The 19720-nt window shown below is 42.5% G+C and overlaps 1 protein-coding gene and 2 long non-coding RNA genes across 6 annotated transcripts in view; 2 read left to right on the top strand and 1 right to left on the bottom strand.

The window, feature by feature from the left end:
• The first annotated feature begins 4988 nt into the window (after window positions 1–4988).
• On the top strand, window positions 4989–9136 carry LOC131504768 (uncharacterized). The gene is made up of 3 exons (XR_009258147.1): window positions 4989–5348; window positions 7226–7371; window positions 8056–9136. It is a non-coding gene; the product is annotated as an uncharacterized LOC131504768 (long non-coding RNA).
• On the bottom strand, window positions 7490–12899 carry LOC131504770 (uncharacterized). Its single transcript, XR_009258148.1, has 2 exons — window positions 12804–12899; window positions 7490–8999 (listed from the first exon to the last, which is right to left on the bottom strand). It is a non-coding gene; the product is annotated as an uncharacterized LOC131504770 (long non-coding RNA).
• LOC131504713 (UDP-glucuronosyltransferase 3A1-like) overlaps window positions 9430–19720 on the top strand; it is a 29568-nt gene continuing 19277 nt past the window's right edge. Inside the window, exons 1-2 of one of the 4 annotated variants that reach the window (XM_058717360.1) lie at window positions 9430–9591; window positions 15483–15584. In XM_058717360.1, the coding sequence (XP_058573343.1) occupies window positions 15551–15584 (34 nt within the window). In that variant the 5' untranslated portion in view covers window positions 9430–9591; window positions 15483–15550. The other 3 variants (XM_058717353.1, XM_058717343.1, XM_058717369.1) reach the window with 3 other exon arrangements.

Genomic DNA, 19720 nt, shown 5'->3' with positions numbered 1-19720 from the left:
CTTTTTATCTTGATGAGGTCCCAATAGTTCAGTTTTGCTTTTAATTCCCTTGCCTTTGGAGATGTGTCAAGTAAGAAATTGCTGTGGCTGAGGTCAAAGAGGTTGTTGTTTATAGCAGCATTATCAACAATAGCCAAACTGTGGAGAGAGTCCAGATGTCTATCATCTGATGAATGGATAAAGATGTGGTGTATATATGTATACACGCATACCCACAATGGAATATTACTCAGCCATTAAAAGAATGAAATCTTGCCATTTGCAACGACATGAATAGAGCTAGAGTGTGTTATGCTAAGCAAAATAAAATCAGAGGAAGACAAATACTCATATGTGGAATTTACAACGTGAACATAAGGAAAGGGAAGGAAAAATGAGATAAAAATAGGGAGGCAAACCACAAGAGACTCTTATGTATAGAAAAACAGAGTTGATGGAGAGAGGTGGGTGGGGAATGAGTGATGGGTATTACGGAGGGCACTTGTGATGAGCACTAGGTTATATGTAAGTGATGAATCATTAAGTTCTACACCTGAAACCCATTTTACCATCTGTATTAAATAGAAGTTATTTTTAAAACAATTTTAACATTCATTTTTCAGAGACAGAGACAGAGCATGAGTGGGGGAGAGGCAGAGAGAGAGGGAGACACAGAATCCGAAGCAGGCTCCAGGCTCTGAGCTGTCAGCACAGAGCCTGACACAGGGCTCAAACTCATGAACCGCAAGATTATGACCTGAGCTGAGGTCAGACGCTTAACGGACTGAGCCACCCAGGCACCCCTGCATTAAGTAGAATTTAAATAAAAGTTTTAAATAAAAACAATACCATTTATATTAGTCCTAGCTAATGCAATTTAAGACAAGTAAAGGCAATAAAAGATACACAGATTTGGAAGGAAGAAATAAAGCTGTCTTTGTTAGCACATGACATGGTGTCTATGTAGAAAATCTAAAAGAATTGACAAAAAAACCCACCTGGAATAAGTGATTATTATAGCAAGTTTGCAGGGTCCAAAGTAATATGCAAAAGTCAATCACTTTCCCATATAGCCAATGGACAAGTGAAATTTAAATTAAAAACACAATACCATTTATATTAGCATACCCCAAAATGAGCTATTTAGGTATAAATCTGACAAAGTATATATGAGATGTATATGAGGAAAAGTACAAAACTGATGAAAGAAATTAAAGAACTAAATAACTGGAGAGATTCCATGTTCATGGAGAGAAGAGTCAACACTCTCAAGGTGTCAGTTCTTCCCAACCTACAGAGTCAATGCAATCCCAATAAAAATCCCAATAAATTATTTTGTGGATATTGACAAACTAATTCCAAAGTTAAATGGTGAAGCAAGAGACCCAGAAAAGCCAACACAGTGTTGAAGAAGAACAAAAGTCAGAGAATTGACACTACCCAACTTCAAAACTTACTATGCAGCTACAGTAATCAAAACATTGTGGGATTGACAAAAGACTAGACAGATGAGTTAAACACAATAGAAAGCCCAGAAATAGACCCACATATAGACAATTGATCTTTGACAAAGGAATGAAGGTACTTCAATGGAGGAAGGATAGTCTTTTCAGCAAATGATGCTGAAACAACTGAATAGCCACATGCAAAAAAAAAAAAAAAAAATCTAGACACTGCTGACTTTACATTTTTCACAAAAATTAACTCAAAATGAATCATAAATCTGAAACTAACAAAACTATAAAACTTCTAGAAGATAACAGAAAACAGGTGACTTTGGTCTTGGCAATGAATATATATATCACACAAAAATGTGTATGTGCACAAGAAAACATACAAGAATGTTCATAGCAGCATTATTCATAATAGCCTCAGCCATAAACAGTTCAATAAACAATAGATTTATTTATCCAACATGATGGATATGTACATAAAAAACCAAATGAAAATGAGTTAATTGCAGCTATGCAACAACATAGATGAAACAAAATGTGTATCAAAAGAAGGTAGACGTGAAAAAGTAATATAGTGTGATTACACTTAGACAAACTTCAAAAGCAGCCAAAACCAAGTATAGTAAAAACATGAATGCTTTGTAGTAAAACCATAAGAAAATTAAGGAAGAAATAACCATAGATGTCAAACTATTGCTTAACTTTGAGGAGGAGGAAGGGATTAGTGATTGAAGTGCAGTGCAAGAGAAGCTTCTGCATTGCCTGTGTTCTCTTTGTAGAATGGCACTTATTTTTATTTTTTAATATTTACTGATTTTGGGGAGAGCCCAAGTGGGGATGGGGGCAAAGAGAGGGGAACAGGAGATCTGAAGTGGGCTCTGCACTGACAGGCTGACAGCAGAGAGCCTGATATGGGGCCTGAACTCAGGAACCATGAGATCATGACCAGGGCCAAAGTCAGACACTCAACCGACCGAGCCACCCAAGTGCCCCTGTAGAGTGGCAATTTTATAGGTGTTCACTTTGTAATGAATTGTTGAGTAGTGTTGAGTAGTTATGTGTGCTTTGCTATATGTGCATTTTATTTTGTAATGTTAACATCTTTAGAGAGAATTAAATTATATAATTTACCATATAAATTGGGAGTGGGGGAAGCTGCATTATAGTGTTCTAAGCTCATGGTAACATGCAGAAGGAATGAAGATATCGCTTAAGCTAGACTTTGTTAAGGATGCATGCTATAATCTCTCTGGTCGTCACTGAAAGAATAGAAATAGGAAATAGCTTCAAATACAGGAAAGTTGGAATGACCAAAAAAAAAAAAAAAAAAAAAAATCCAATTCAAAACAGCAAAAGAACAAAAACAGGCAAAAACTAAACTTTATTGTTTAGAAATGCACACATAGTTGGGCACATTGTAAAGTCATGTGAAGTGATTTAACATTAAGTCAGAGTAGTGCTTCTGGGAGGAATGGACATTCAGGGGTATAGCTCAGAGGGGCTTAGGGTTACTAAGGGCAACAAATTTCTTCACTTGGGTGTTTTTTGCAAGCATGTCTCTACTTATCAACTATATACATTATACACTATACACAATATACATTTGTATCGTATGCACTTTTCTGAATGTCTCTATTTCAAAATGTAAGATTTTAGAAAGTCAGTTTCTGTAAATCACATTAATAGTTGAAAACAGCAAAATCACATCATCATCTCAAATGCTGAAAACATTTTGATAAAATTCATTTATATATTTTTAAAGTCCCATTTTTTAAAAGAACTTTTTTTTTATAAAGGATGAGTATCTATATATGTATATATACACATGTATACATATAAAGAGGAACCTAAAACTACTGCAGATATCATCCTTAATGCTACAGGCTTTACCTTTGAGTTCCAGAACAAGCCAAGGTTGCCTACTATCAGCACTTCTATTCAGCATTGTATGTTCCATAATTATAAGACCTAAGGATGAGAAAAGAAGAAGGAAACTTTTATTTATCTTGATTTTGATGGTTATGTATGTGGAAGATCCAAAAATATAGAGGAGCTCCTGGGTGGCTCAGTCCATTAAGCCTCCTGCTCTTGGTTTAGGTTCAGGTCATGATCTCCGGGTTCTGGAGTTCGGGCCCATCATTGGACTCTGCGATGATAGTGTGGAGCCTGATTGGGATTCTCTGTCTCCCCCTCTCCCTGCCCCTTCCCTCTCTGCCCCCTTCTCTCTCTCTCAAAAATAAATAAACATTTAAAAAACACCAAAAATATACATCTTACTGTAAGAATCGATAAGAAAGTGGCATTTCTTAATATGGTGTTTGGATCCCCTGAATCCTGGTTAAGTCAGAGACTCCCAGTAAATCTGAACCTCAGATTCCTTTGTCAGAAAAAGTTGGGGAGTGAGATCGTTTATAACAGAGCTCATCAGGGTGGTTGTGAGGATTATAATCAAATAATGTATTTGAAAATGCCAAAATAAATAATGCTACCTTAACACCAAAAAATAAATAAATAAATAAATAAAAGGAAGGAAGGTAGGAAGGAAAGGTAAAAGGGAGGGAGAGAAGAAAGGCAAAGCAAGGCAAGGCATAGTGCTGCCCCATAGCAGACACTCATTTATTAAGAAACAGCGAACATCCTCGTTGTCAAGCTCATCCTCTTCCTTCAGAGCCTTATCTGGAAGTCATCTTTCAGAGGGGCCATCCCTACTTAATTTTTTTTCCTTAAAACTTAGCACTACCTAACATACTATTGCCAATACTGTACTCATCTCCGTAACAGAAGTTCCGTGAGGAATGATTTTTGTTTTGTTTGCACACCCACTCTTGCCTGACCCATACTAAGTGTTCAATAAATTTGTGTTGAATGGGTGAATTTACTCAGTCGCCATCTCCGCCCGATTTGTGCTACTGCTAATTATCGGAGGTACCGGGGCTTGAGTGGGATATTGTTAAAACATCAACACCTCTGGGAGGAGATTTAAACAGCATCGCCACCCTCTGGGGGAAGAAGGGGAGAATTGGAGATCAGGTATGTGTGACTATTAGAATTAGTGAGAAGGGCAATGGGCACCCAAAAGTCAGAAGAAAGGTCCAAAAAAAGGGACCCTGGGATACGAAAAGAAGAATCCGGGTATCCTGAGTTAGCATTCCAGGCTAGCGCTGCTGAGTTTCACCTGCCCACTTCAAGGAGGTGCCTGTCCTCAAGAGATTTTCATGCAGACCCTCCAACCCCGGATTTCTAGGCAGGGCCTAAGAGGTGGGCCCCAACAGCTATCAAAGGGCCGAGCAGGGGCGAGGGAAAGAAGCCAGGCCAGACCCTTGGCTGCGACCCGGTCGGAGAAGGCACCCCGCCCTCGGGTCCTGCAGCCTGGAGTTCGCCCCCCAAGCGGTGCCAGGCCCACGGCGCAGCACAGCGCCCGGCGTGGCGGGCACCGCGCGCGCGAGTAGCGCAGGGCCGACCGCGCTGCTTCTGGCGTTGCTGCCGCCGGGGCTCTTGCTGCCGGAAGGCGCCCAAATCCTGGCCGCGTCCTCTTGGGGTGAGTGCCGGGCGGGCAGCGCGCGCGCTTGGGCCGCCCCTCCGCCGCTGGGCTGGGGAAGCCCCCGGAGGCTGCGCCGCCGCGCGCCGGCGGAAGGTGACTGCAGGCGGGCGCCTGGGGGCGGCGCCGGCGAGGAGGACTGTGCCCTTTGCCCTAGGCGGTCTCCGCCAGCCTTCCCTCGCTCCTTCACGTCAATCTGGTCGGGCAGAGTTCTGGCGCGGGAGTGAGGACGGGCTGCAGGGACCGTTCGTTAACTTTAAACAGAGCAAAGAGCAATGTTATGTAAGCAAAAAAAATGAATGAATGTATGTGGAGATAGCAAAGGAACTACAATTCAGGACAAGGAACCTATGCGAAGCCCAAGAGACGAAGAGAAGGTCAGCTTTTATTAGGTCTGAGGAGGAAATTGGGGAGGTTTTATTCTGAACAAAAGTTCCTTGGAGAAGAACAAGAGTTTGAGACTGGGGTAGTTCCTCATTGGTTGCAGGCAGCTGGGGCAGGTTGAGAGCTCCTTTTCTTTTCTTAAAGGCAGGAGATAAAAAAAAACCTCCCGTGTGAAAAGCGCCTCCCGTGGTGGAAACAATGATCTTCCTTCTTCCTGCTGCTTCCGTGGGCTGTGTGGTGCGTGCGTGAGAGCTCCCCCTTCAGGGCTTCCTCGCTCTATTTTATTTTATTTTATTTATTTATTTTTATTTATTTTTGGGACAGAGAGAGACAGAGCATGAACGGGGGAGGGGCAGAGAGAGAGGGAGACACAGAATCGGAAACAGGCTCCAGGCTCCGAGCCATCAGCCCAGAGCCTGACGCGGGGCTCGAACTCACGGACCGCGAGATCGTGACCTGGCTGAAGTCGGACGCTTAACCGACTGCGCCACCCAGGCGCCCCACCTCGCTCTATTTTAAAGGTTTCCTTTATTTTCACACCCACCACGTCTGAATTCTTACTGGAGCCAAGCTCAGACCCAAAATAAGTACCCCCCCCCCCCCCCCCCCCCGCACAAAGCATTTACACTTAAAGGAAGTTTCTAGTTTTAAGGACTAGTTCCACCTCCGCCCCATGACTGCCTCCTGGGCTCACTTTCCAGCCACTTCCTGGTTTCCACTGTAGCAAAAATTCCCAAAGAGGAGGATACCCCTCCTCTTTGGGTATCTAGGATACCCCTGATCTGCTGTCTGCTATAGGAAGTCGTAGGTATACCACCAAGTGGAATTAGGTTTTGGAGCTTGATTAAGGGGCATGACCTTAAAATTTTTTTTTTTTAATTTTTAATATTTATGTTAGAGACAGAGTACGAGGGGGGTAGGGTCAGAGAGAGAGGGAGACACAGAATTCCAGGCTCCAGGCTCCGAGCTGTCAGCACAGAGCTCATTGTGGGGCTCAAACCCACCAACCAGTGAGATCATGACCTGAGCCTAAGTCGGACACTCAACTGACTGAGCCACCCAGGTGCCCCAACGGGCTTGACCTTTTAAAAAATGTAGTCTATTTCCTAGAAAGAAGAATGTTTTAAGCTCTAAGTAAGTCCTCAAGAACTTATCACATTGTCATGGATAGAGCCCCTCCCGTTGCAGGATTTTTTTTTTTTTTTTTTACCTCACTTCCTCAGAATTTATTGTCTCCCCACCTGGAAAAACGAAGAAGTGGACACAAAATAAAATGAGCAGCAGGCAAAAGTTTATTAGAATATAAGATTAGAAAGTAATTATAGTATGAAAGCTCTCTTTACAGAGAGGGGACGTTTGAAAGTGAATGCCCCCAACTATGGGCAAGGGACTTTATCTAATACGGTTTTGGTCCATTCCCCAACCCCCCCCCCCAACTTTTTTTTCCTTTGTTGGCCTGATAACTGTAGGTGCTGAGTTGTTCATTTCTGTGGGAAACGTGAGTGGGGGAGGGAGTAGGTAGTGTTTGTTACATTCTTAAGAAAAACTTTAAGTCTGAGGGAGTTTCTCTCATGGTCAGATGTTCCCAGCACTGTTTTAAAATATGTGTTTTCTCTACATCCAGGGACCGCAAGTCCTAACCTTTTCCTCTCTACCTATCATTCTGGGTCACAGGCCAGGGAAACTGTAGAGGAGAGTTGCGGCAGGTGAGGGCTCAGAGAGTCAGGAATCATTCTGCATGAGGACTCTGAGGGTCCAGGGCGGGGTTGCCCATATAGGAAATGAAGAGGCAGATGAAGCTTTCCTTCTGCTCACCATCCAGCGAAGGTTTATCCTGAAGCTTCTCTGTTTCCCTACCCTCCCACCCTAGCCTTTCTCTTCATGGACCTCACAAAAATGAAGCCCTGTTCCCAAGGGGAAGCCATTATCTACTGATGGCCCAGGGATCTCAGATTCTTCAAGACCATGGGCATGATGTGATCTTACTTCAACAGAATGGACTTTCGTTCACATTAGGTATCCTGTCTTTCTATTCCATGTTCTGTCCAATAGAAATACAACATGAGCTATAAATGCAAGCCCCATGATGTATTTATATTCCAGAAGACACATGAAAAATAAAAACAGGTCAAACTAATTTTTATCATACATTTTATTGAACCTCATATATCCAAAATATCATTTCAACATGTAAACAATATAAAAATTATTAATGAGATAGTTCACATTTATTTGTGTTAAGTCTTTGAAATCTGGTGTGTATTTCACAATTCACACTAGCCACATTTCAAGTGTTCAGTAGCCACATGTAGCTGATGGCTGCCATATTGGACAGTAGTGTTTGGACCCTCCTACCATAGGTGATAAACCTTGCATATGTTAAATGTTCAGCAAAACTTCATTTTAGTTCTACTGAGTTATTACGATGAAAAATGATATGTGTGTGGTATCTGTGTTTATTTCAAAGTCCATCTTAAACCATAACTCTAGCATAAGAAAGTTTGAAACACTGTTTCACTCTCCTCATCATCTTCTGCATCCCTCCATCTCACATCCTCTCACTTGTGTCTTCAACCCATTCATGCAAACCCTTTGCACACATTTCCAGATCAATTTGACAAAATGCTGCTTTATGTTGCATGAAACCTTGTGTATAATTTGTGGAGATTGGATCAAGATGATTTCTCTCTTTCTTTTTAGAGTAGGCTCCATGCCCAGTGTGGACCCCAACCTGGGGCTTGAACTCAAGACCCTAAGATCAAGACCCTGAGCTGAGAGATCAAGAGTCGGATGCTTAACCAACTGAGCCACCCAGGCACCCCATCACAATGATTTTTCTGATGACAATCCAGGAAAAGAAAACAGCAAAATTGCAGGAGAAACTTATCAAACAACTAATACAAGAAAAATTTCCAGAACTAAAATACGTGTAGCTCCATACTGAAAGATCCCACCTAGCATTCAACACAAAGAATAAAAAAATGACCTACACCAGGGGAAATCATGGTGACATTTCAGAATAGCAGTGATTAATAAAAAGCAATCTAAATGTTTTGGGGTGCCTGGGTGGCTCAGTCACTTAAGTGTTTGATTCTTGATTTCAGCTCATGTCATGATCTCACAGTTCCCACATGATCCCACAGAGAAGGTTTGAGCCCTGTATGGGGCTCCACGCTGACTGTCTAGAGCCTGCTTAGGATTCTCTCTCTCCCTCTCTCTCTCTCTGCCCCTCCCTGACTCACATGTGCTCTCTCTCTCTCTCAAAGTAAATATAAACTTAAAAAAAAAACTATTTTAAAAGCAACGTAAATGTTTTGACATACTGCAATGATGAGTAGGACTCAGAATGGCATCAAACTTTTTAGCATTGACATACAGCAGTGGACACAGAAAACCCAACAAGACTTGACAGTAAAATAGTCTCAAAGGTTTTCCTTTTCATATACCACTTCTTAAGAAGTTATTACAGAGTTTAGTCCCAGCAGAACAATGGGGTGACCAAGAAAGAGGAAGACAAAGGGTAAGTATATAGAAGTGGCAAAGCAAGAGAGTGTTAAGATTTGTCCTAAGGTATCAGCTGTGCAGTTGGCCTGGAGAGCAGTTGGTCCAGGTTGAATTGATAGAAGAATCCAGGAAGAACATCTCTGGGGGGAAAAAAATTAGTCAATAAGTTGACCTTATTGAAAATCCTATTGGGAGAATATTGGAGGGAGTTGAGAGACTGGCCAATAGGCACAGAAACAAAACAAAACAAAACAAAACAGACCTAAACAAATGAAAAGTATTCCCTCTGTTCTCCCATCCTCCAACTAGATTTAGCAGGGAACATACACTTTTAGAGTGCGACCTACAGGGCCTAACACTATTTATGCAAGTCTTTTCTCTCTCATATTAAGTTAATGTTTATATTTTCTTTCTCTTTTTTTAAGTTTTTTTAAATTTATTTTGAGCGAGAGAGAGGAGAGAGAGAGAGAGAGCACGAGCAGGAGAGGGGAAGAGAGAGGGAGAGAGAGAATCCCAAGCAGGCTCCCCACTGCCAGCGCAGACTCTTATGTGCGTTTTGCTCTTGAGTGCGAGCAGGGGAGGATCAGAGAGAGGGAGACACAGATCTGAAGCAGGTGCCAGGCTGGGAGTTGTCAGCACAGAGCCTGATGCGGGGCTGGAACTCACGAACCATGAGATCATGACCTGAGCCGAAGTCGGACGCTAAACAGCCTGAGTCACCCAGGCACCCCAGTAAGTTGCGTTTTTTTTTTTTTTCAAATAATTTGCTCACTTCATGTATTTGACAAGAAATATTTCATTTTTCAGAGAAATAAGGTGATATATGGGCCCTGGGAGCACTGAAACAATTGGTGCTCTACTATGGGTGTCTCATCAGTTGTATATGCTGCCTTGTCAGAGCCTTTCCCAACCCAACCCCAGTCTACATATATACAGCTCCAGTGAGCCATTACCCTTCCACACTGGTGTTTCTGGATTATGCAGGTCACACTCTGCATTAGTTTTCCTCAAAGTGTGGTTCTTAGCCCATCTTTGTCAGGTTCACTTGAGATGCTTATTAAAAATACGGATTCTAAGCCCCACCCAAGAACTACTGCATAGAATCTCCAGGTTTGAATCCTGGTAATTTGCATTTTCAACAACAACCAAACTGCATTTATACAGACTAAATATTTGAGGCTATAAATCTGACTGTGAGGCAACCACTATTTTTTATTCTTTCCCTCCATAGTCTGTGTGAAATCCCAAAGTGAATGAGCAAAACTGAAAAGGAAATGTTATTAGAAAATCATAAGGAAGCAAAATATACTTATAGTACTAAACTGTATTTATTGAAAAAAAATCCACATATTCGTGGACCTGTGCAGTTCAAACCCATCTGTTCAAGGGTCAATTATGTATATTCAGTCTAAATACAGAAAGAACTGCAAACACAACTTGTCTACTGAGTAGGTTTTTTTTTTTAATTTTTTTTTCAACGTTTTTTATTTATTTTTGGGACAGAGAGAGACAGAGCATGAACGGGGGAGGGTCAGAGAGAGAGGGAGACACAGAATCGGAAACAGGCTCCAGGCTCCGAGCCATCGGCCCAGAGCCTGACGCGGGGCTCAAACTCACAGACCGCGAGATCGTGACCTGGCTGACGTCGGACGCTTAACCGACTGCGCCACCCAGGCGCCCCTGAGTAGGTTTTTTACAGTTGTGTGGGGTAGTGTATTTGACCTCACTTTCTAGGCATGATAGGACTGAGCAAATGAGGAAATGTATTGATGTTGTTTCTTACATTAGGAAAAGACAACTACAAATGTGGAAATGAGGAAGATTAGAACAACCCCTGTGATATATTAAATTGAGATATCAGTATGAATTAATAATTTTTTTCTGACTAGTAGACATAGCTACAACATCTATAGGCAGAGAAATAAATATAGGATCTTGATATCTACATCTATAGCCATATATTTCCTAATTCTGTCCACTGAAAGGATTATAAACAGTGGCACTTTGTTAGCAATGAGCACACCTAGCAACCATATAGGTATCTTTTGGTCTAGTAGATCATAAATTCCATGAATGTAGGGACTGATAAAGGGCAGCTTTACCTTTCAGCATTAAATTGGATTCTGTGCACACAGGAGTTTTAATAAAATTAAACTCTTTAAGGCATCCAGCTGGTAAATTGCAGGCCAGGTTATAATTACCTGAAAACCAGCCTTCTCTGTTCAGCCTAAGCTGCTGAGAACCTGCCATCTAATGTTGCCACCAACCCTCTGTCTCTGCCAACCTGTACGTTTCAGCAGTGGTGGCCCCAGCACCATCAGATGCTCCTGCACCCTGAGCCCCCCACCCCCACCAGGGGCTGGTGGGCTGGATCTACCACATCCTCCAGGTAGGGGGTGTAGCACAACTCAGGCCCACACTTTCCAATAACTGTGGCATGAACGTACCTCCTGAATGTCTTATTGTCCCTGCTGATGGTCACCCTGGGCACTGTGTGGCTGTGTGGGAAGCTGTTGAGTGTGGTGGCCAGGTGGCTGTGTGGGCCCTGAAGCTGAAGGCCCGAAGCCAAGTGTAGGCTTGGGGGATGCCATATTGGAGGGGAGGTGTTACAATTTCTTATGAGCTTCCCACCAGTTCTGGCAACTCCTGTTATCCATATCATATCCATGTGCTAATTTTGTTGTAAATACCTGCTCATTGGCTTCTTCCTAAAATTAGAATTCTTTATTCAGCCTGTATGGCCTTCTTTATTTGCCAGTCAGGCAGGGCTGTTGTATGATTTTGTTCCCACGGTAATTTGGACCAGTGGCTCTCATATTTTAAGCCTTGAAGCCACCTTCTTTGTCATGCCCCTGTTGGAGGAGCATCAGCCTGAACCATTCCAGCCTCCATGTCCAGTCCGTTCTCAGCCTGTTTCCCTCGCTCCTGCCTCCGCCACCTGCTATAACACTGAAAACAGGCACCTGACAAACTTTTTCATTTTCTATTTGCCTTTCCTATAAACTCTTGTCAATCTATCTTATTGGGGCAAGAGGAGCCCCTGCCTCATGGAAAGCAAAAGTCTTCCAGAATTATCGTACCCCTCCACTTGGAAAAGAGACTCCGTCCTCCTTCCCCAGAATTCTGTCACCTGACAACTCAAGGCTGTAAGGGAAGCTGCACCGAAATCCTTTATAAGAGCCAGTCTTGTTTTGAGGATAGAAAATGCAAAAATGCCTTCTGGGGCTTGCATGCCCTGTCCTTCCCAGGGCTAATATTGCAGAGTCAGAATGACAAGATGTCCTCAGTTTGTGCCTGAGGAGACTGTGGAAATATCCCCAGTCCTATTTTATGATGCTCATTGGAATTATAGTCTCAGCAGTAGAGGTTCAAACCTTCAGGTAAAGACTTGGACTTGTAGAGTTAGGACTCTAGCACGTCTTCATAAATAAATGACCTCCTTAAGAGGTCCTCAGAATACAGTCCAGGAATGATAGGTGGACTTCTCTTGGGGATTGACTTCTAGAGAGTAGACACAACTCCTTCCAGGGAGCGGTGTCTTGAGATTGGAAGACTCGCAGAGATTTTAAGCAGGTACCTGGGGAAATGGGGCATGGGGATGACAGTATGAGGTCAATAGTGCAGTTAGGAGGTGGGAAAATTCGTGGAAGAATCTCTAAAACGGAGATGGGTCTGAGTCACCTGGGTGTGGCACTATCTTGGAAATGACTTCCTGAAGTCCCTGCCATTCCTGGTTCAGAGTATGTTCTCCGCAGAGAGTGTAGTGATTCCATGGAAGGAGAGGGGTTAAGGAGAGCTCACTAACCCCTCCTTCCTTCTGCCAGATGCCTGAGGTTAGGGAGGGTGAGGACATATCAGCCAGTGGAGCAAACACCCGGGGAGGAGGAGCAGAAGGGCAAGAAGTCACAGACAGAAAGAGACGACAGGCAGGATCCACCTCTCACCTCTTCCCAAGCTGCCTGCCAGCGCATCTCCTTGGCTGCCAGTGCAGTGCATGTCCCCAGGGCGCACAGGTTACTGTCTGGGGCCTGGGGTGCAGGCTCTGGGCACAGGACCGGGCTCCGCAGCTGGTACAGGAGTGAGCATGGCAGGGCAGTGGGTGCTGCTGCTAGCTGGCTTCCTTCTGCCCGGGTTCCTGCTCTCTGAGGCCGCCAAGATCCTAACCCTGTCTTTGGTGGGTGAGTGCGTGGCTGGAGAATCAGACACAGGCTCGTCCCAGACTCTACCTGCGTGAAGGCTCAGGCACATAGCCCTGGGCCAAAGGGTCACTCTGTGGGGTTTTCCAGGCAGCGCTTGGGTCCCAGGCTGCAGGAGGGAGAGGCGGGAGGGGGTTGTTGGGGCATGAGGAGCCCCTGCCTCATGTAGGGGTGAAGAAGATACTTCCGGAGAAAGTAGAATACCCTTTCCTCTCTCTTCCTATTCAGACTAGCTCTCCAAGGCACAGGGATGGGGCGAGAGGTTTGAGATCCCTCCCTGTGCTCGAGACGCAGGGCAGCGTCTTCCCCAGGGTGGTTTGGACATTCAGAGGCTCACCCTAAGCTTCTCAGGGGTGTGTAGCAATTGTCAACAGAGACGGGGTCGGGGGGAGCATTTGCAGGCTCTTGGAGGCCCAGGGAAGAGCTCACGGGGACAGCAGCGCGGATTTTCTGAGGCTGCATGGGAGCCAATTGGAGAAGGGAAGCCATTTCAATAACAGTTAGGAGGGTGTTTTCATCCAGAGAAAACCTAGAGAACTGGCCAGGGTTGGGGACTGGACCCTGGGCGTTCAGGTCTCTCCAGTGCCCACTCCTTTTCACCCGTGGGGCTGGAAGTGTTTGAAGGACTTGAGGGACTGTTAATTTTGCATTTTGTGGCCTCAGTTTTATCTCCTTTACTTTTGCACCAAAGGGACTAGCAGATGAAAAGGAAAATCATATCAGGATGAAGGGTCATCCTAGGATGGAGCTTCCCCAACATTGTATTTCAACTCACAGGGGGCTCTTTTAGGTCACTTGACTGTATAGGCCACTGGGAATCGGGGGATCTTAGAGCTGGAAGGACGCTGAATCATCTCATTTAGCCCTCACAGTGTTTTCTTGAACAAGAAACTTAAGGGTCGGGCACCTTTGCCAGAGCACACTGGACCTCCTTAAAGGCACACAGCAGGAATTTACTCCGCTCTCTCAGCCCAGGAGCAGCCTTTTCACAGCTTCCAATCTCATGCACTTTTAGTGGGTAGTTTTAAAAATCACTCTTTAAGAAACCCTGTAACTGCATTTGAATTCCTTTTTTATTCATTTAGTTTTCTTTCTGATTGTTAGTAGCAGTGACACAAAAGCACTCCCTCCCTTCTTGTGAGTACATGTCCTCTGGACTCTGTGAGGTGGGGAGGAAGGTGTGGTTTGGAGGCACTGAAGCCCTGCCTCTGTTCCAGAATGCACTGTGCTCACCAAGACCTTTAGGAATGGCTGCCTGTGCAGGTGCAGGAAGCCTTCTCTCCTGAATCCATTTCCTGCATGGGTTAAAGGTAGAGTCAGAGCAGGGAGTCTGAGGGAGTAGGGTTCATGTTTTATGTAATCTGTGTTACCTCAGGGCAACACAAGTATAGCTATTAAAAACTAGAGTATAAGAAACTAGATGCACACTATTGCTGTAGTTCTTTTTTAAACTTTTTTATTACTGTGGTTCCACATCCATGTGAGCTGACCCAATCATCATGGGACCTTCATCTTCCAAACAACCCCCAGTTCCCAGCTTGGGCAAATTCTATTCCTTCCCGTGTGGTCTGGCTTTGACTATTGCTGAGACTCATAGATTCCATAAAAATGGCCCCTGGTAGCATATGGTTTTAGATACAACTTGATGTGATAGAAACTGTACCTCCCCAGGGGGTCATACTCTGTTTCCTTGGGATCCCAGGATATTTCTACGATGGGTGGTGTCTCAGTCTCTCATGCATACAGGATCCTGCAGTTCCACTGGAAGGGTCCACAATAATTCTGAATGCCTTAATTTGATATTCAGCAAAATGCAGACCCCAACTGAGAAGCCTCCTGCCAAATATATTTGAATCTGAAGAATTTTGGCTCTAAGTGGTGTCTCTCTCTCCTTTGCTCCAGTGGCTCTTTCCTGGACTGATGTTAAGTTCCCATGTTTTGGCCCTCACATTAGCCTAAACTTCCAGAGAGAAGGATTCCAGAAATGCTCTGATTAATTTTCCGCTAGGAGTCCTTCACACTCATATATAGCACTGTGCCAAACTTTCCATCAGTACAGTTATTTCTGTAGGGCACCAAGTGTCCATAAGGCCTGGCTAGAATCAGCATGTGCTTAGAATCAGGAACTCCTTAAAGCCTAAGCACAGAGAGGCTCATCACACTGATGTTTGGTCACTTTTGTGACCAGGGTCACACAAAAGAATCAGAGGGAGGTTTGCCAAGGTCAAGGGTTTGGGCAAGTAGGCTCAGGGTGAGTGGCTGTGCCTTACCCAGATGGAGATGGGCAGCGTGACTGATGAAGCTGATCTTCCTCTACTCACCGTCATCTTTCTGTTCTCTATCTCTCATGTCTTGGCTCTATCACCCCATCAACTTCAGGCACTCTATTCTCATGATTACAAAGATGCAGTTGTGAATTGTTCCTAGGTGGGAGCCATCATCTGCTGCTGGACCGGGTGTCTCAGATTCTTCAAGATCATGGTCATAATGTCACCATGCTTCACCAGAGAGGGAATTCATTCATATCAGGTATCTTTTCCCACTAATCCTTGATTCCTTCTGCTCTATGCAAAGTGTAGAGTGAAGCAACAATGCCTTTTGCATAAATGGGCTCAGAAAAGTGTTTTTAAAATCTAATTGGGCCCAAACAATGAAAAGTGTGTGTGTGTGTGTGCGCGCGCATTTAAGTAAGGTGTTGTAAAACTTGCTGGCTATGTCTACCAGCACTCCACACTCTGTAGTCTCATATTTTCCTCCCTTACCTTCATCCCAACCAACAGTCCACATATTATTACAGGTTATTTTGGTAAATGGCACTTCATAACATAGCTTGAAAATATGTGAACAGAAGTGTTCATCCATATATAAGATTTCTAATAGGAAAGGATCATTCTTTTTTTTTTTATATCAGAGATTACTTTTCTTCCTATGATAACTGAAATTTAAGAAAGGTCTCTCAGGAAGCCCCTTATTTAGGCAGGTGAGATCAGATCCCATAATTGAGATGATTTTGTTTTTTTGAAAAATCAATGACTGCCCATGAGTTTGTGGATAATGATGTTGGATGTTCTTAACTGAATCATCGAATCCAATGAATGTTAGTCAAAATGAGCAAGGAAATCTTATCAACTCTTCTCTGTTGACAGACAAGACATCAGCAACCCAGAGAACTGAAATGAATTGCCCAAGGTCATATGGCAGGCTAATAATAGTGTTGGGTGGCTTTAGGACTTTAAGCTCTGGATTGCTCAATCTGTAGTTTTCTCAGGCTTTGATTTTAAAAAGATTCAATTTTAATCAGCATCTTTGAGGAATAAAATTCTGAGAAATTATAAAATTTTGAAGGTGATCAGCCTTTGTTGTTGTTTAGATTTTATTAAAAACAAAATTTTTTTACTGTGAAAATTTCTTCTAAGGTATTTATTGTGGTAAAATATGCACAGCATAAAATTGATCACTAAACATTTTGTTTTGGACAGTTTAGTGACTTTAAGTACATTCACATTGTTGTGCAACCATCACTCTAGAACATTTTCATCATCACAAACAGGAACTCTGTACTGATTATATAGTAACTGCCAAATACCCTTTGCCTGAAGCCCTTGGTAACCACTACTGTGCCTTACTTCTCGAAAAATTTGGCTATTCTAGGTATTTCATTTAAATAGAAATATACAGTATCTGTTTTTTTGTGTCTGGCTCATTTCACTTTGTATCATGTCTTTAAGACTCATTCATGTTGTTGTATGGATCACAATCTCTTTCCTTTTTAAGGCTGAATAATGTTGCATTGTAAGTACATACCACATTTTGTTAATCCAGTCATCATCTGTCAATGGACATTTGCACTGTTTCCCCCTTTTGGATATTGTGAATAATGCTGTCGTGAAAGCTGCTCTAGAAATATGTCTTTGAGTGCCTACTTAAGGCCATTTAAATCACTTTCTAGATTAGGTTCTTCATTCTTCAGTGAATATTATTTATATACATATCTCTTTGTATCTGCCTTGATGACAGACATGAATAAAGAGCTGTAGTTTGTTGATGATAATTTGTCAGTGTAGTTAATCTTGATTTTGAAAATTGCAATTAAATTTAATTAAAATTTAAATGAAGTTATGTTAAATTAGAATTTCAGATTGATTAAAAAATAATTTCAGCAGGGGCACCTGGATGGCTCAGTCGGTTATGCATCTGATTTTGGCTCATGTCATGATCTTCTGGTTTGTGAGTTTGAGTTCTGCATTGGGCTTGCTGCTGTTAGCACAGACCCTGCTTCGGGTTGTGTCTCCCTGTGGCTCTGCCCGTCCCCCACTGGTTCTCTCTCTCTCTCCCAAATAAAATAAAACTTAAATAGAAAGCATCTAAGGGAGCCTGGATGGCTCATTTGGTTGAGTGCCCAACTTCGACTCAGGTCATGATCTCGCCGTCTGTGAGTTCCAGCCCCGAGTCAGGCTCTGTGCTGACAGCTCAAAGCCTGGAGCCTGCTTCGGATTCTGTGTCTCCCTCTCTCTCTGCCCCTCCCCCACTCATACTCTGTATCTCTCTCTGTTAAAAATAAGTAAACATTAAAAAAATTTTTTTAAATAAAAAAAAACAAGAAAGAGTCTAGAGTAGAGTTTCTTTCAATATGCCCCAATCACGAGCATTTCTGAGGCTTTGAAACAGCATATTCATTCTTTACTTCAGGAATAGAGCTTTATTAAACATCTGCAAACAGGGAAAACACATGATTGGGGTGTTATTTCTGACCTGCCTCCCATTTCAGTGTAATGTAACATTTGTGTTTTTTTGAGGGGGGCTTTATTTGGAGGGCTTCTTTTGAAAGTAAACATTTACTTAGGAAATGCTATGTGACTAGCACTGGGATAGATATTTTCACATTTACACCATCATTTAAACTGAAGCCTGATCTTTGATCCAAAGTAAATGTTTAACAGAGTGTTTGGAAAGCAAATGTGGGGATAAACTTTTGGAGGAAAAGTTCTTAGAATTTCTTCAAAATGAATCATCCAGAGGTGCTTCTTGGCCTGTGTGTAGACTTGTCTGTCTTCCCGACCTTAGGAAATAACACACCCAGTGTTATTTGTGCATGTGATGTATTGGTGGAGGGCTGTGTGGAATGCTTCTTGTTTTGTGACCTTCAGGTCACAATAACTGCCTTTGCTTTAGGAATTTATTTTCTTTTTTTCTTTTTTTAATTTAAAGTTTAGTTAGTTAATATACAGTGAAATATTGGTTTCAGAAGTAGAATTCAGTGATTTATCACTTATATACAACACCCAGTGCTCATCACAAATTCCCTCTTTAGTATACCCATCACCCATCTCCCACCCACCTCCCTCCATCAACCCTAGTTGATTCTCTGTCGTTAAAAGTCTCTCCTGTGGTTTGTTTCCCTTTCTTCTCTTCCCCCCACCTCCCATATGTTAATCTGTATTCGTACTTAAATTCCACATATGAGTGAAATCGTATGGTATTTGTCTTTCTCTGATTGACTTATTTTGCTTACCATAATACATTCTAGCTGCATCCATGATGTTGCAAATGGTATGATTTCATTCTTTTTGATGGCTGAATAATATTCTTATATATATATATATATATATATATATATATATATATATATATACACACACATATACACACACACACACACACACACACACACACATTTGGGCTCTCCATAGTTTGGCTATTGTTAATAATGCTGCTATCAACATCGGGGTGCATGTACGCCTTTGAATCAGTATTTTTGTATCCTTTAGGTAAATGTCTAACAGTGCAATTGCTGGATCGTAGGGTAGTTCTGTGTTTCATTCTTTGAGGAACCTCCATGCTGTTCTTCAGAGTGGCTGCACCAGTTTGCATTCCTACCAGCCGTGCAAGAGAGTTCCCTTTTCTCTGCATCCTCCCCAACAGCTGTTGTTTCCTGTGTTGTTAGTTTTAGGTGTTCTGACAGTTGTGAGGTGGTATCTCATTGTGGTTTTGATGCGTATTTCTTTCCCTGATGATGAATGATGTTGAGCATCTTTTCATGTGTCTGTTAGCTATCTGGATGTCTTCTTTGGAAAAGTGTCTATTTATGTCTTCTGCCCATTTATTAACTGGGTTGTTTGGGTTTGGGGTTTTGAGTTTGGTACGTTCCTTAAAGATTTTAGATTCTAACCCCTTATCATATATGTTGTTTGCAAATATCTTCTCCCATTCTGTAGGCTGCCTTTTAGTTTTGTTGATTGTTTCCTTTGCTGGGCAGAAACTTTTATCATGAAGTCCCAATAGTTCATTTTTGCATTCATTTCCCTTACCTAACCATAAATCATTTGTTGAAGAGACTTTTTTTCCATTGGATATTCTTTCTTGTTTTGTCAAAGATGAGTTGACTACATAGTTGTACAATTGTGTCTGTTTTTATGCCAGTACCATACCGTCTTGATGACTACTGCTTTGTAATATAGCTTGAAATGCAGAATCATGATGTCTCCAGTTTTGTTTTTTCCTTTTCAGGATTGCTTTGCCTATTTGGGGTCTTGTATAGTTCCATACAAAGTTTAGGATTGTTTGATCTAGCTCTGTGAAGAATGCTGGTGGTAGTTTGATAGGGATTGCAATCAATGTGTAGATTGCTTTGGGTAGCATAGACATTTTAGCAATATTTGTGCTTC

The sequence above is a fragment of the Neofelis nebulosa genome, chromosome 1 (genome assembly GCF_028018385.1).
Source record: "Neofelis nebulosa isolate mNeoNeb1 chromosome 1, mNeoNeb1.pri, whole genome shotgun sequence".
Classification (NCBI taxonomy): domain Eukaryota; kingdom Metazoa; phylum Chordata; class Mammalia; order Carnivora; family Felidae; genus Neofelis; species Neofelis nebulosa.
Note: the sequence above shows the minus strand (reverse complement) of the source record. Positions and strands in the feature narration are given on the sequence as shown.